This window comes from Amblyraja radiata, chromosome 14, assembly GCF_010909765.2.
Source record: "Amblyraja radiata isolate CabotCenter1 chromosome 14, sAmbRad1.1.pri, whole genome shotgun sequence".
Lineage (NCBI taxonomy): Eukaryota > Metazoa > Chordata > Chondrichthyes > Rajiformes > Rajidae > Amblyraja > Amblyraja radiata.
In genome coordinates, this window is record NC_045969.1 from 20,652,911 (window position 1) to 20,668,879 (window position 15,969).

The 15,969-nt window shown below is 42.9% G+C and overlaps 1 protein-coding gene across 1 annotated transcript in view; it reads left to right on the forward strand.

The window, feature by feature from the left end:
* Positions 1-15,969, forward strand: part of reps2 (RALBP1 associated Eps domain containing 2) — a 132,788-nt gene that overhangs the window by 104,118 nt on the left and 12,701 nt on the right. Inside the window, exons 15-16 of the mRNA XM_033032735.1 lie at positions 2,701-2,805; positions 9,197-9,280. Of these exons, the coding sequence (XP_032888626.1) occupies positions 2,701-2,805; positions 9,197-9,280 (189 nt within the window). The remainder of the gene's footprint in view (positions 1-2,700; positions 2,806-9,196; positions 9,281-15,969) is intronic.

The window sequence follows — 15,969 nt, forward strand, 5'->3', positions numbered from 1 at the left end:
CAGCAATAGCCTGAACTTCCACCTCAATACCAGGACTTAGCTGGACTTCTTCTTGGAAGTCCCAACATCCAGCACTGGTGTGGATTTAAGCATATGGGGGCATTTTTCCTCCTACCACCTGGATTGCCGACTGCCCTGAACACTGATGGGCTCCTCCTATGGTCCTACAGGACAAAGGGGACCCTGGCAGACTTCCCCACTTTCAAGATCGGAAAAAAAAAAAAAACTGCTGGAGGAACTCAGCAGGTCAGGTAACATCTGTGGAGGGAATTGGATCGACAATATTTCGGGTTCTGATCCTTCTTCAGACTTATGAATGGTCCCAACCTTTCATGTAAAATGTAATCAGTCCATTTCTATCCACAGACGCTGCCTGACCCGCCCTCTTGCGGCCTGTTATTTTTTACTCCAGACTGCAGCATCTGCAGTCTCTTGTGTTTTCAAGCCAGGAAACTTGGTTTTTGGGCCTGCACAGGATCACATCTGGCAAGTCTCATTAAACCGAATTAGAGATGCTAGCTGCTACGGGCAAGATGTGAGATGATTCTTTTTGTTATCTTTGATGGTTTTAACTAGACCATAAAACATAGAAGCAGAATTAGGCCATTTGGCCCATCGAGTCTGCTCTGCTATTCAATCATAGTGTACAAGAAGGGAGCAAAGCAGAAGAGTGGAAACTGTAGGTTGGCAAAAAGAATTTCACTACACCTAGGTGTATGTGACTAATAAATTTGAACTTGGTTAGCCTGACTTTGGTGGTTGGTAGATTTTAGAGTCAATTATAAAGAATGAGGTTACGCAGTACTTAGAAGTTCATGATAAAATAGGCCAAAGTCAGCATGGTTTTGTGGAGGGAAGATCTTGTTTGATGTATCTGCTGGAATTCTTTGAGGAAGTTAACAGCAGGACAGATGGAGGGGAGGCTGTAGATGTTGTTTACCTAGATTTTCAGGAGGCCTTCAATGAGGTGTCACATGTCAGGCTGCTAGAGAAGATGAGACCCCATGGTATTAAAGGGAAGATACTAGCATGGATAGCAGGTTGGCTGGATGGAAGAAGGCAAAGAGTTGCAATAAAAGGTGCTTTTTTTGGTTTGCTGCCAGTGACTAGTGGGGTTCCGCAAGGGTCGGTGCTGGGACCTCTTCACGTTGTATATTAATGATTTGGATAAGTAAATTGAAGGCTTTGTGGCCATGTTTGCAGATTATGCTAAAATAGGTGGAGGGGCAGGCAGCACAGAGGAAGCAAGGATTCTGCAGTAGGGACAGATTAGGAGAGTGGGCAGAGAAGTGACAGATGAAATTCAGTATAGCAAAGTGCTGAGTCATGATTTGCATTATCAGTGAATGAGCTGAGAAAGAGACATGCACAGTCAAACAGATCAGGACGTCTTCCCTGCAAATCAACAATAGGTGTCTGCCAGTGCTGCCTTGGCACTGACCGCGACATGTCCAAGAGTCATGTAAAAACTGTTGGATAGAATCATCACATACACACACTTCTTCAAGCAAATGCGAAGAACCTTTTAGCAGTTCAGGACTTTGGAAAGATATGCGATTGTTTAGACTAAGTGTTTTATTAGGGGTTTTTTCCTCAATATTTTTCCAGATTCTTTACTTCTCTGAATGAGCAGATGTAAACCTGGTTATGAGGCTTTTACCAATTCCATTTTATATTTGCTGACTTAAGCTGCATCTCTCAAGTGTTCTGTAATTTAAACTTGCTTACCACCCCCTGCTGCTATTCCTGATTGTAAAGTGTTTGTTTGTCCTCTGCTTTATTCTTCAGTTGACAGCTGGGTTTAGGTTATCAATACACCTGTCAACACACATTCTTCCTCCGTATTACATTTAGAATGCACAGAACAGTTTAAGATCTGAAAAGATCATGATGAGAGTCTAGTTGTGCCATTCATAGAAAGCATTTTAATACAAAAAGTAGAATGTAAATCAGTACAGTGCCAGTATCCAATATACAGTAGCTCTCGATAGCAACAAATAGAATCGCAGCAGGCAGGCAGCTTCTGTGAACAGAAAAACAAAGGTAATGTTTCAGGTTGCTAGGGAAGCGGAAGCCTTTCAACCTCAAACATAAACTCTTTCTTCTTTCCACAAATACTGCCTGACCTGTTGAGTTTTTCCAGAAGTTTTGTTTTTATCTCAGATTTCCAGCATCTGCAGTGCTTTGATTTTCAATTACTCTCAGTAGCAGCCGCCTGCAAAGGTCCTGCAATTAGGATTGGACACCCTCTGAAATGAAGGGTAGGTATGGCAAATTCAGATTGGGGTCAGTGCTTCAGACCCTCTTCAGTCTGAATAAGGGTCTTGCCCCGAAACGTCACCTATTCATGTTTTCTTGGAATGCTGCCTGACCCACTAAGTTATTCCAGGAATATGTGTCTTTCCAATCGGAATCCTGCAACTCTTGTCAGATTTGTGTCTCTGTGAACATTGAGTATACTGTAAGTACGGTTTATACTTGCCCTTGATATGCAGCACCATCAGATGGTCAGTCATCATCCTTTATAGCTTCCATTCACCAAAATTGACCAGTTAGTAGGGGTAGCTGAAGGCAATATTCCTGCCCATAGTGAGATTTTAATGCTTCCAAGGGAGGAAAGGTGAGAAAAGTTTTGACTTGTTTGAATTCCTGGAAGATTGGTGATCGCAGTTAGAAAACTTTCCTTTTTATTTTCTGTAGATTGCTCCCTTTCCTGCTAATGCAAAGGTCAATAACCTGCCTGCCAAACCGCAAGAGAAGGTCCCGCAGCCGAATTTTGCAGATTTCAGCAAGTTCAGTGAACAGGTAAACCAATTACATTTGTTAAATTCTGACTACTTATGGAGATGTATATCCATCTTTCTAAGGTGAACGAAAGGGAAAGGTGGTATCGGAGTGTGGGGCATTAATGCAATGTTAGCCTGATACTGCCAGATTTTAGGCTAAGTAAGCACTGGAGTAATAATTTGCACTCAATTATTTCAGTTTAAGGTAAGGGCTAAAGACCTGACTATATGATTTTGTCCTTTGCATGGCGTACTTTAGCCAGGCACTGGGGGAGTACTGAACATCTAGAGATGTTGTATTTTCAATTAGAACATTAAACCATGGTTCCATTGAGTGTCTTCAATGGACATTAAAGATCTCATTGCTTGATTTGTAGTAAAACAGGGTTTCTTTCTGATGCCTTACCCAGATGTTATTCCGCAACTAACATCACCAAATCAATTTATCCAGTGGTGGGAATCCAGACATAGTGTAAATCAGTCTTAAATTTCAGTGACTTCAACTAAATAATTTACTCATGGGATAGGAAATCCTGTAGAGTTAAGGGCCTGTCCCACTTGGCCGTCATTTGCGCGCCATTTACGCGACCTGGTAGCGAGTGGGTAGCGCGGGACGGGCATATGGAGTGGCGTGGAGGAGTGTGGAGTTGCGCGCAGTATCGCGCAGCGCGCCAGGATTTCGTGCTGCATGAAATTTTTGCGCGCCACCGGCCTGCAGCATAAATGATGGCCCTTTAATTATACAGTAATATCTGAATGGAGTTTTGGGGAGTACCAACATTTTTTCAATACCACAGGGTTGATTGAAGTATTTGCAATCAATGCAAAAAAATTGCAAAAAGTCAAATAATGCTACCAATACTCAGTCATTTGGGACACATGAAATAAAAATAAAATGTTGTCCATTAAAGCAATTAATGCAGTGGAGAATAAAGTGGAATTATGGACATTAATGTGAAGCCAGGTTAGTTTCACTGTCAATAGACAATAGGTGCAGGAGTAGGCCATTCGGCCCTTCGAACCAGCACCGCCATTCAATGTGATCATGGCTGATCATCCACAATCAGTAACCCATTCCTGCCTTCTCCCCATATCCCCTGACTCCGCTATCTTTAAGAGCTCTATTAAACTCTCTCTTGAAAATATCCAGAGAACCGGCCTCCACCACCCTCCCCCAACATTGGGAACATGTTTCCTGCCTCTAGCGTGTCCAAACCCTTCATAATCTTATAAGTTTCAATAAGATCTCCTCTCATCCTTCTAAATTCCAGAGTATACAAGCCCAGCTGCTCCATCCTTTCAGTATATGACAGTCCCGCCATCCTGGGAATTAATTTTGTGAACCTACGCAGCACTCCCTCAATAGCAAGAATGTCCTTCCTCAAATTAGGGGACCAAAACTGCCCACAATACTCCAGGTGTGGTCTCACTAGGGCCCTATACAAATGCAGAATGGCTTCTTTGCTCCTATACTCAACTCCTCTTGTTATGAAGTCCAACATGCCATTCGTTTTCTTCACTTCCTGCTGTACATGCATGTCGAATGAACAGCTGAGAGGCACGGCAGACTTAAAAACCTGCTGCTGGAGTTTGGAGTGATTGTTCCTGATGGTGCTGAAAAGAAACATAGGCACTGGTGGAGTGGCCATTCAGGAGCAGCCATTTGGAGAGAGGCTGTATATTGAGGTGAAATGCTGTGTTTGAGGATGTGTTGAGGCTTTGAATAGAGAGGTTTCAGAGAGGAAGGTGACAGCAAGGTCTTATTTTGTAACTCTGGTCAGTGCAATAGGGATGGCAGTTAGGGCAATGGTATGCTCCTTCTGCAGGATGTGCAAAGTCATGGAAATTTCCAGTGTCTGAGGATACACCTGTGGGAAATGTTTGCAGTTCCCAACTGACCGTGTAAGGGAACTGAAACTGCGGCTGGATGACTCTCAGATCGTCCGTGGAACAGAGGGCTTCGTAGATAGGAGTTATAGTGAGGTGGTTACACCTAAGGTACAGGCACAAAGTAGATGGGTGACAACAAGAAAGAGAATAGGCAGAGAATGCAGGAATCTTCTGCAGCTGTTCACCTCAAAAACAGGTATCCCCTTTGGATACTGTTGGTGGGGGGAATGACTCATCAGAGGAGAGCAGCAGTAGCAGTTAGGTCTGCTGTACCAAGCGTGTTCTGAGGCACAGCTGGTTCAGGTGAAGTCAGGGCAATAGTGAGAGGGGACTCATTAGTTAGGGAAACAGACACGAGTTCCTGTGGCAGCAAATGCAAGTCCAGAATGGTGTGTTGCCTTCCTGGTACCAAGGTCCAGGAAGAAATTGACGGAAATCCTGACTGAGATAGATTAATCATCATTAAACACGGGTGAAGTGGAACACCGGAGATGGCCAATGTTGTGCCTCTATTTAAAAAGGGCTGGAAAGTAAATTCTGGAAACTGTAGACCAATGAGCCTAACATCTGTGGTAGGCAAGTTACTGGAGAGTATCCTGAGGGATGAGATATACTCGCATTTGGAAAGATAGGTGTTGACTCAGGATAGTCCAGATGATCTTGTGCATGGGAGATCATGTCTGACATATTTGATTGGGTGTTTTGAAGAAGTAACCAAGAAGGCTTATGAGGGCAGGGTCATATACATAGTCTATATGGACTTCAGCAAGGCCTTTGATAAAATTCCACATAGTAGGCTGTTCCGGAAGGTTAGATCGAGTAGAAACAAGGGGGAGCTAGCTAACTGAATACAGAAAAGGCTTAATGGTAGGATGACAAGTCTTAGTAACGATGGCCATACAAGCTACCAGATTGTTGTGAAAATGCACCTAGTTCACTGACATCTTTTAGGGAAGGTTATCTGCCATCCTTGTCTGAACTGCCCTATATGACTGCACATCCTTCCCACCTGCTGCTTCTTGAAATGGCTGAGTACCACCATGAACTGACACTGCTGCGTGTTCAAGTCACAATTATATGCTGCCCGTGCCTGTGATACTCAGATCCAAAAATAAATAGATTTTTTTTAACTGCATTTTGGCCCCGATAGAAACTGCAATAGAAAAAAATCATATGGTCCAGACTGAAAATGTAATGACATCAAATATAGGTTGATGTTATAAACCCTTTTCCATCAATACCCTGGCTTTCAATGAGGGGGCAGGGACATCTGGAATCATCTTATCTGCGGTTGATTCACTTATCAATCTGATTCCAAAACATTGACTTGGACAATCCAATCCTTTAGTCAGGTGAGCAGCCACTTTAGTTGCTACGGCAGAGTGGAAGATGAGAGTCTTTGAAGATCAGAAATGGGTTTTGTGGAATTTCAATATGCAGGATAGAATTGCTGCTAAGTCACAGAAGAGTAAATTTGCAAAAGTGGTTTGTAATCTCAGCTTCTACCACCAGATGGTGCACCTAGTAGTATTTTTGCAGCCAAGAAAATTGATAGACAAATTGGATTTTAAGTAGAATCCATAGAATTGTCAATGCACATAAAGTAGCCATTTTGCCCATTGAGTCTGTGCCAGCTACTAATAGAGCTACTGTAAATCCCATTCCCTCAAACCGACAAATTATTCTCTCTCAAGTGCTTATGTTATGCCATCACAGGGGATTAAATTAAAGTTAAAGAAATTTGAAATGAAAACTGAGGTTGTAAAGCTGTATCACTTTCTCCAGGCTTGTGCCCTGTTTAAGGACAATTTGTCTGTTTTTTTGTACATCCATGAACAATGTGAAGGGTTTTTTTTGCATTGGGTTTTGGGAACAGAATGTAAGGTATCCAAGTTTGCAAATGTCACAAAAATAGGTGGGAGGACGCAAATGGATGAGCATATTTGGGCTCTGCAATAGGACTATAGATAGGTTGAGTGAGTGGGTGAGAACTTGGCAAATGAAGTTTAGTGTAGGAAAGTGTGAGATGATGCACTTTGGTTGGATGAATCAAAAGACAGAGAAGACACAAGAGATTACAGATGCTTGTATCTTAAACATAAAACAAACTGCTGAAGAAACTGCTGGATCAGAGAGCATCTGTGGAGGGAAATAGGTGGAGACCCTGCTCCAAGATTGAAGAAATGGGGTCTGCATTCTTTAGAGCTTAGAGAACTCGTAACTCATAACTCGTGTAATTTATTAGCCAAGTATGTTTTGCAACATACAAATAATTTAATTTGCCATACGGTCATACCAAAAAAAGCAACAAGACACACAACTACATAAAAATGAACATAAACACCCAACACAGCGGCTCCACCACATTCCTCACTGTGATGGAAGGCAATAAAGTCTTATTGATATTACTGAATCATGCAAGATCTTAAAATGTATTGACAGAGGATGCATCAAGGTATTTCCACTTGCTGGGATGTCTTGAGCAAGGGTTCATAAGGGTTCATAAGGTTCATTTATTGTCACATACACCAATTGGTGTAGTGAAAATCACTGGCCAGGTCAGTCATACAATTTAAAAAAACTAACAGATTCAAAAACACATTTTAACATAAACATCCATCACAGTGACTCCTACACATTCCTCACTGTGATGGAAGGCGAAAATAAAGTTCAAGTCCTTCCCTTGTTGTTCTTCCTTGGTCGGGGGCCTCGAGCCCCTCGTTGACGGGACGGTCTTGAGTTCCGTAGCCAGCGGCGTTCGGGCACTCCGCATCGAGGAGTTCAGCTCCCGCATTGGGGGAAGTCAGCTCCCCTGCGCCGGGCGATCAAACCTCGCGTCGGGGCTGGACGAACCTTCTGCAGCGTTGGAGCTCCCGACTAGCCTCTCCCGAGACTGTGAGCCCTTGATGGTAAGTCCGCAGGCCTCGGTGGGAGCTATCCCAGGGTAGGGATCCGCTCCGATGGTAGGTCCGCGCCCCGCGGTGGGGCTCACGGCAGGCCGAGGCGGCTTCCCGCTCCAGCGATGGTAGGCCGCAGAGCCCGGTGAATGTGATCCGAAACTTGATCACCTCTTCGGGAAGGTAAGAACCTGAAAAAAAAGTTTCCCCCGACCCCCACATAAAACAAACAGAACTTTGTGCAGGAGAGTGCATTTTGTGCATCACTTTCCTCCATTAACATTGTTCCTCCATCCTAAAACAAAATCCAGGAATATGCACATGCACAATGTTACCAAAGAAAACAAAAGTTTTGTTTGTCCTTGAAAGCACTGATCCATTCACTTTCCACATAACAATAGGGAAAAATGGGTTTTCCCACATTTGTATATATTTTTAGCCCAATTTCTTTCAATTCAATGTTGTAGTACTTGAACCATCCACCAGTGGGAGTAGTCATCGTTTATCTGCTTTGTCTAAACTTATCACAATGTTCTTCACCTCTATCTGATCTTCTCTCAAACCTTCTGTGAGGTGAACCTCCCCAGCTTCACCGTCTAATCCAGCAGCTGAAATCCCTGGGGGCACGCTATGATTTAGTTAAATTGTTATTTATTGAAGCATGGTTGCTGTGTTAACCCAAAGGAGGAAGTGTAAGGAGAGGGAATTGCGATTCACCACTTCAAAAGAAGAGTATTACTCAGAAACAATTTTTTTTTTTCTAATTAAGTGCCAAAACACAAGACTGTTTAGAATATGTGGATTTCAGTGGTTATTGTGTTTTTTAATAGTCATTTATTACAGAAGTGAGTATGGCACCGTGAAAAGGCTCATATGTTTTGCATCACTAGAAAAGGTGTTGAGTACTGGCATTCACTCACTGAGCTTTTCATTTCAACCATAACATTTCAAAGGTTCTTCCCTCCCATCTGGGATGGAAGCCAGTAAACAATGTCACTTTCTGAATTATAAAATAACTTCAGGGATGGCCAAGCAGCATGCCATCCTCCCAGTCCATGATCTGGAAGACATTGAAAATAGGTGCAGGAATAGGCCATTCTGCCTATGGCTGATCATCCAAAATCAGTACCCCGTTCTGGCTTTCCCCCCATATCCCTTGATTCCCTTAGCCCTAAGAACTAAATCTAACTCTCTCTTGAAAACTGTGAAAGCTAAGTACAACATAGCTCATCAAAAGCAAAGCATGAAATAGAAGAACCTGGTGCTATGAGGCTTGAAGCCGTAGGGTGTGGGTGCAGCATATAAGAACTACAGGGCTGATATCTCGGTTAGTTATCAGTATCATCTCTTGTCTCAGATGTTTGTTGGTTAGGTCTTTATTCCACTCCATAATCTCTTACTAATACTTAGATACTTTTTGCAGACTCATCCTGAATGGACTGGTTTGTTTTGAAGGCTCTCAGGTTCTTCTTTATGTGTATTGGTGAAGAATCTGTCAACTAATGCTAAATTAGATTACAGGAACTGAAATAAATCACAGCTAGTTGACATGCAGATTATTTCATTAACACATGATCAAAGGGCTGAATATCCCACACCTGCTCCTATTTTCTCTTCTTGCAGGGTAGTAAAGGACCATTGACAGAATTGCACAGTCAGGTGAACAAATCGAACAGTCTTGGGGAAGAAAGTAATTCTCCAATTAAGGTTTGTTGGAATTACATCAATTTTCTATTCTTATTTATTTGCCAACTTATTTAATGGTGATGTGATCTGAAGTTTCTTTTTCTTCTGGTTAAGTTTCAATGGAGGATATTTTATAGGTTATTTGCTTGGTTCAACATGTCTTTTTTGGCCATCGTGAAGAGGCTCTGTTGACTGACAGAATGAGCCAATATAAAATCATTCTATTATTATCTCAATGGTGTCAGATTAGGAAAAAAGGAAGTGCAATGAGATCTGGGCATCCTTGTACACCAGTCACTGAAAGTAAACATGCAAGTACAGCAGGCAGTGAAGAAAGCTAATGAGAGGATTTGAGTACAGGAGTAAAGAGTTCCTTCTGCAGTTGTACAGGGCCCTGGTGAGACCACATCTGGAGTATTGTGTGAGGTTTTGGTATCCTAATTTGAGGAAGGGCATCCTTGCTATTGAGGTAGTGCAGCGTAGGTTCACAAGGTTAATCCCCGGGATGGTGGGACTGTCATATGAGCAAAGATTGGAAAGACTTGGCTTGGATTCACTGGAATTTAGAAGGTAGAGAGGGGATCTTATAGAAACGTATAAAATTATAAAAGGACTGGACAAGCTAGATGCAGGAAAAATGTTCCCAATGTTGGGGGAGTCCAGAACAGTCTAAGAATAAAGGGGAGGCTATTTAAAAATGAGATGAGAAAAAACGTTTTCACCCAGAAAGTTGTGAATTTGTGGAATTCTCTGCCACAGAAGACAGTAGAGGCCAATTCACTGGATGAATTTAAAAGAGAGTTAGTTAGAGCGCTAGGGGCTAGCAGAATCAAGGGATATGGGGAGAAGGCAGGCACAGCTTACTGATTGTGGATGATCAGCCATGATTACAATGAATGGCGGTGAAGGCTCGAAGGTCCAAATGGCCTCCTCCTGCACCTATTTTTTATGTTTCTATAGGGACCACATCTTAAGCCTAGATATACTTAACGTGTTGACATAAGACTATGTCTGATTAATAATTTCCATATTTGAAGAAGGCTGAATGTTCTATAGATAATTGTATTTTGCTCTATTTTTTGTTATGGCTTTGTATAATTAATAAGTGTTCTGTAAGCCCAAGGCACAATGATGGTAAACACAATGTGGTCAATGCAGAAGCACAAGGGGCTCCTCCTGAGTGAGGACTATTCTCTCCACGTCGACCAGATAAAGATATCCTGTGATCTAACAACACACCTGCAGCTCAGTCAGATTTATCGAGCAGGCGGTTGCTGCCTCATCAAAGGAGAGCCAGTGGAGAGGTGGGGATAGTTGAGAATGTGAATGGGGTGCACAGAAGGGTGCATAAGAAGGTGGTGGGTGGTTGGCAAGATCATGTGAATCTGTGCATACTAGTGAGGGGGTGGTTATCAGTAAGGAGGGCTGTGTATGTGTGAGAGAGAATTGTCATTTGAGTGTCCATCCACAGTTGGCAAGGTTAATGAAACAGGTCTCCAGTCATGTTGACCCTCCTTGCCATTGGACTAAGTTATCACTCTGATCATGCTACTGAGCGAGGCACCCTTCATTAAAATAATTCAAGCATATTCCTCAATTTGAGGTTCAGGATCAGGAAGTACAAGACCCAAGTGGACATCCCTCAACAGGTGTTTTCAGGCACCTTAGCAGTCGTATGGCTGATATAATTTGTTATGCTTACATATCTGAGGTATTTTTATGTCTGGTATTATTGCAACTCTCCTGCACCTACACTAGAGCCTTGACATTCTTCCCAAGGTATGGTATTTTTTTAAACAACCTCCTCAGTTTATCACTCCATCCTCAAAGATTTGTTTGCTTACATCTTCAAATATTCTTGAACACCCATTAAAATTGTACCATTTAGTTTGTTGCCTTGTCTTTATTTGCAGTTTTCATACAAAATCTAATGCCTGAAACGTGTTTAAATTTCATATGCAGTGTGTCTGCCTATTTGGGATGTCACCATGTTTGTTACATTTGCCTCTTCGGAGAACTGTCACTTCACATCTCTGTGTAAGAAGGAACTGCAGACGCTGGTTTAAACCAAAGATAGACACAAAAAGCTGGAGTAACTCAGTGGGACAGGTCTGAAGAAGGGTCTCGACCCAAAACGTCATCCATTCCTTCGCTCCAGAGATGCTGCGGGTCACTCCAGCTTTTTGTGTCTAACTTCACCTCTCTAAACTGACTCGGCAAACTGGTGACATGGAAGGTCTATATCAGATTTCCACAATCTCTAGATAAGGAAAAGATGCTGAAAGTAGACCGGAAGTGTGAAAGCCACAGTATCCAGGGAAAAGAGTTGTGTACTTAGATGAGGAAAGATTACCAACAGCAGAAATGAAAGAGTTAAAGAGGCTGAAAACATGCAAATTGGCACATCAGCTTCTGAGTAGCACCATCAAGTATGCCTGTCGTTCCACCCTCAAACTCATTGCCACCTGTATAATCATTTATTAGTGTTGATCTTGCCAGCTTACAGACAGATTGAGATGTGTCTGTAAGCTGGCAGGATCTACAACAACAACACCAACAACAAAAGTAGTGCAGCATTGTCTGTGAAGACTGATGGTCCACTTAAGGACTGCCTTGAGTTGGACTGGAGCATGTTCAAGATCAATTACTCAAACCTGAATGAGTATACCTCAATCACCAGTTTCATCAAGAAATGCCTGGATGTCTGCAATCCAACTAATACAGGGTCTATCCTCGCCATTGACATTGGATGAACAGGGAGATTCACTCTCTGCTAAAGTCCAAATCCAAGGATTTCAAGGAGGGTGATCCTGCACAAGAAGTACAAGAAGACGAAATATGATCTCCACAAGGCTAATGGGATGCCAAGAAAGACTTCCAAAACAGGTTAGTGGCTCAATTCATTCAAGCAAATGTCAGATGACACTGGCAGGACCTGGATACCATCATGACATACACCTGAACACCTTGGCTAACTCTGGGTGAACTCAATGCTCCATTGTCGGAGTGAGGCCAAATGCAAATTGGAAGAACAACACCTCATATTTCGCTTGGGCAGCTTACAACCCAGCGATATGATGATTGATTTCTTGAACTTCAAGTAACCATTGCATCCCCTCTCTCTCTGTCCCTCTCCCATTTAGTCATCGTACTAGTTTCACTGTCGCCCTGTTGAGTTTCTCTGTCTGTATCACTCATTATCACCTAGCCCACAGCCAACAATGGATCATTGCATATCTTTCATTCATTTGTTCTATATCTCTCTATATCACCGTCTATATCTGTAGTGCCATCCGGCACTCAAATTCACCTGGACCATTTCCGACATATCCCTACCGTTTTTGGACCTCCATCGCAGGTAACAGACTACTGACTGACATCTACTACAAACCCACTGACTCCCATGGCTATCTGGACTCCATTTCTTCCCACCCTGCTTCCTGTAAGGACTCTATCCCTACTCCCAATTCCTCTGTCTACGCCGCATCTGCACCCAGGATGAGGTGTTCCAAACTAGGGCTTCGGAGATGTCCTCATTCTTTAGGGATGTCCTCATTCTTTTCTACTATAGATGAAGCAATGTTACAAAATTTTGAGATTTAAAAAATCAAGTCTGCAATTTATCCCATCAGATAAAGCATAAAACGAAGTTTAATTTGACACCTAATTCGCTTTCATATCTTCAGTATTAAAACAATGATGGCCATTTTCATACTCTGAAATTAGCATCTTGTTCCCTATTGCTTTTCCAATGACTTAAAAGCTGTGATCGAGGACAGTCAAAAGCCCTTAACTTTCTTAAAAATTAAGAGAACTGAATGAAATTTTCAGTTATTATAGATTGAAGCATTCTGAAACAAATATGTAACAATCTTACTTGGATGACCTGAAATTAAAGCATATAATTAGTTAGTTACCTAATTGTAGCTAATTACAAAATTCAATTACTAGATCTAAACATCTATCTATTTCTTAAGAAAAGGTTAACATTTTTAAATAGCCTAAGTGTCCAAATAACATTCACACAAGAATTCACAATATAACATGATTTTTAACTCTCATTCTCATGAATTTATAGGCCAAATGGAAGGAATTTAGTGTTTAATTCCCGTAAATTAATGGCCATTTAAATCATCTTGCGAGTGGGATTTTGTGGAACGTGATCGTTTGGAACATTGCTGTTTGTGGTGAATTTAAACCCCATATCGGCAGGAAAAACACTGCCGGTTTGTATCTAAATCACCTTTTCGCAACGTAAAATTTGGATGAAAGTAATCCTAAGAAGCAAGTTTATATGTAAAATAAACGGCTTACCTTTATTTGTCCCATACGGGAGATCCGTCCCATTGTCGGCGTTGACGGCGTTAGAAGTCGGTTTTTATTTTACTCCTGCGATTAAATTATCCAACGATGTTTTTAAAAAACTTGATAGAACGGATGTCTGAGCGATTTCTCTGCAGCAGCTAAACAGCCTGAGAAAGATCGACTCCGACAGGCAGGAGAAAATGGCATTTTAATCCCGCCCCCCTCTCTAAAGCGCCAAAGTCGCACACACGGCCAGTGGCAGAACTGCAGCGCCGCTGAAGGTAAGTTTTGTAACATACCTAATAGATGTGGCTCTTACAAGGGTCTCCTCTATATCCCGTAGCTCTGCTCTCACTCCCCATCGCCCTACTCGTAACAAGGACAGAGTCCCCCTTGTCCTCACCTTCCACTCTACCAGCCGTCACATACAACATATAATCCTCCAACATTTTCGCTACCTCCAACGGGATCCCACCACTGGCCACATCTTCCCATCTCCTTCCCTTTCTGCTTTCCGCAAAGACCGTTCCCTCCATAACTCCCTGGTCAATTCATCCCTCCAGCATGCCAAAATAATTAGTTATTGAACTAAGGAAACAAGGGGGTGAACAAGACCCTGTTTTCATCACTAGAGTTGCTGAAAGGATTTCCTACAGTTTCAGTTCCTTGGCATCCATATCACCAGCAACTTAACCTGGTTCCTTTTTTCCACTATTGTGGTGATCAAGAAAGCACAACAGCATATAGGTGTCTAAGAAGATTTGACTTAAACATGAGGATTCTGTCAAACTTGTATGGATGTGCTATAGAAAGTATTTTGACAGGTTGTATCTCAGCCTGGTGTGGCAACTACTCTGCTCCTGACAACTGAACCTGCAGAGATTGGTGAACATAGCCCAGTCCATCACAGTTTCATCACTTCCTTCCTTTCAGCCCACCTTTACTGCACATTGCATCAGAAAAGCTGGAAATATCGTCAAGGATGCCTGCCTCACTGGCCATTTATATTTTTACCGTCTAGGAAAATATAGAACTACATGAAAGCCTGCATATCCTGACTTAAGAACAGCTTCTTCCGCCCTGACCTATCACCTCTTTCACGCCCTCTTCACAATACTGCCAGATGCTCTTAACCATGCCTCATTTGTTATTCATTACTGCACTTTAGTTTTTTCTATCAACTAACTCATGTTGCATTACAATCTTTGCACTATTCTTTGCTCTTTTGCATTCATTGTTGTATCTGTCATCACTGTAAACAGTTTATTCTGAGATTCATGTGAACATGGAATTTCAATTTACCCTGGTGTATATTACCCTGGTGTATATTACAAATGACTACAAGTCAGAGTGAAGTACAGGGGACTACGACCCCCTCTCCCTACCATCCTGTACAATTACTGGAAAATAAGGTGGAGGACTTGAGGTCAAGGCTGCTTTACCAAAGGGAGCTGAGGGAATGCTCTGTGTTCTATTTCACAGAGACATAGCTCACCCCCAGCTCCCTAGACTCAGCCGTCCAGCCTGAAGGTTTCTCCATCCATCCATCGTATGGACCGTACGCAGGCATCTGGGAAAGGGGGAAGCTGACCGTCTGCTTCATGGTCAACTCTTCGTGGTGCTCAGATGTGGCAGTTCTGTCTAACTCCTGCTCTCTGCACCTGGAACATCTGGCAGTGAAGTGCCGCCCCTTCTACCTCCCGAGGGAATTCACTTCCATCATCCTGACCCCGGTCTACATCCCACCCCAGGCAGATGTCCGGCTGGCATTGGAGGAGCTGCACGCCGTAGTCAACAAGCACCAGAATGCAAACGCCGAAGCGTATACCACCATAGCCGTCAACAAGGCCAGCCTGAAAAAATCACTCCCAAACTACCACCAACATGTCGCCTGCAGCACCAGAGGATTAAACACCCTTGACCACTGCTATACGACCATCAAGGATTCCTATCGCTCTATCCCTCGCCCTCACTTCGGTAAATCCGATCATTCAGCGGTGCTGCTTCTTCCTGCAGGCAGCAACTGAATAAAGCACCCCCAGAGGTGAGGACTGTTCAGAGCTGGTCGGGGGAGGCAGATGAACAATTACAGGACTGCTTGGAGTCAGTAGACTGGGCAATGTTCAAGGACTCGGCAACGGACCTGAATGAATATGCCACAGTTGTTACAGACTTCATAAGGAAATGTGTGGAGGACTGTGTTCCTACAAAAACCTTCCGAGTGTTTCCTAACCAGAAGCTTTGGATGAACCAGGAGATCTGCATTCTTCTAAGGACCAGATCTGGGCATTTAGGTCTGGTGACGCAGTCGTCTATAAGAAGTCCAGATAAGACCTTGACAAGGCCATCAAAAAGGCCAAAAGGGACTTCCTCTCAAAGCTGGAGGATGGGGCGGATGTTAGGCA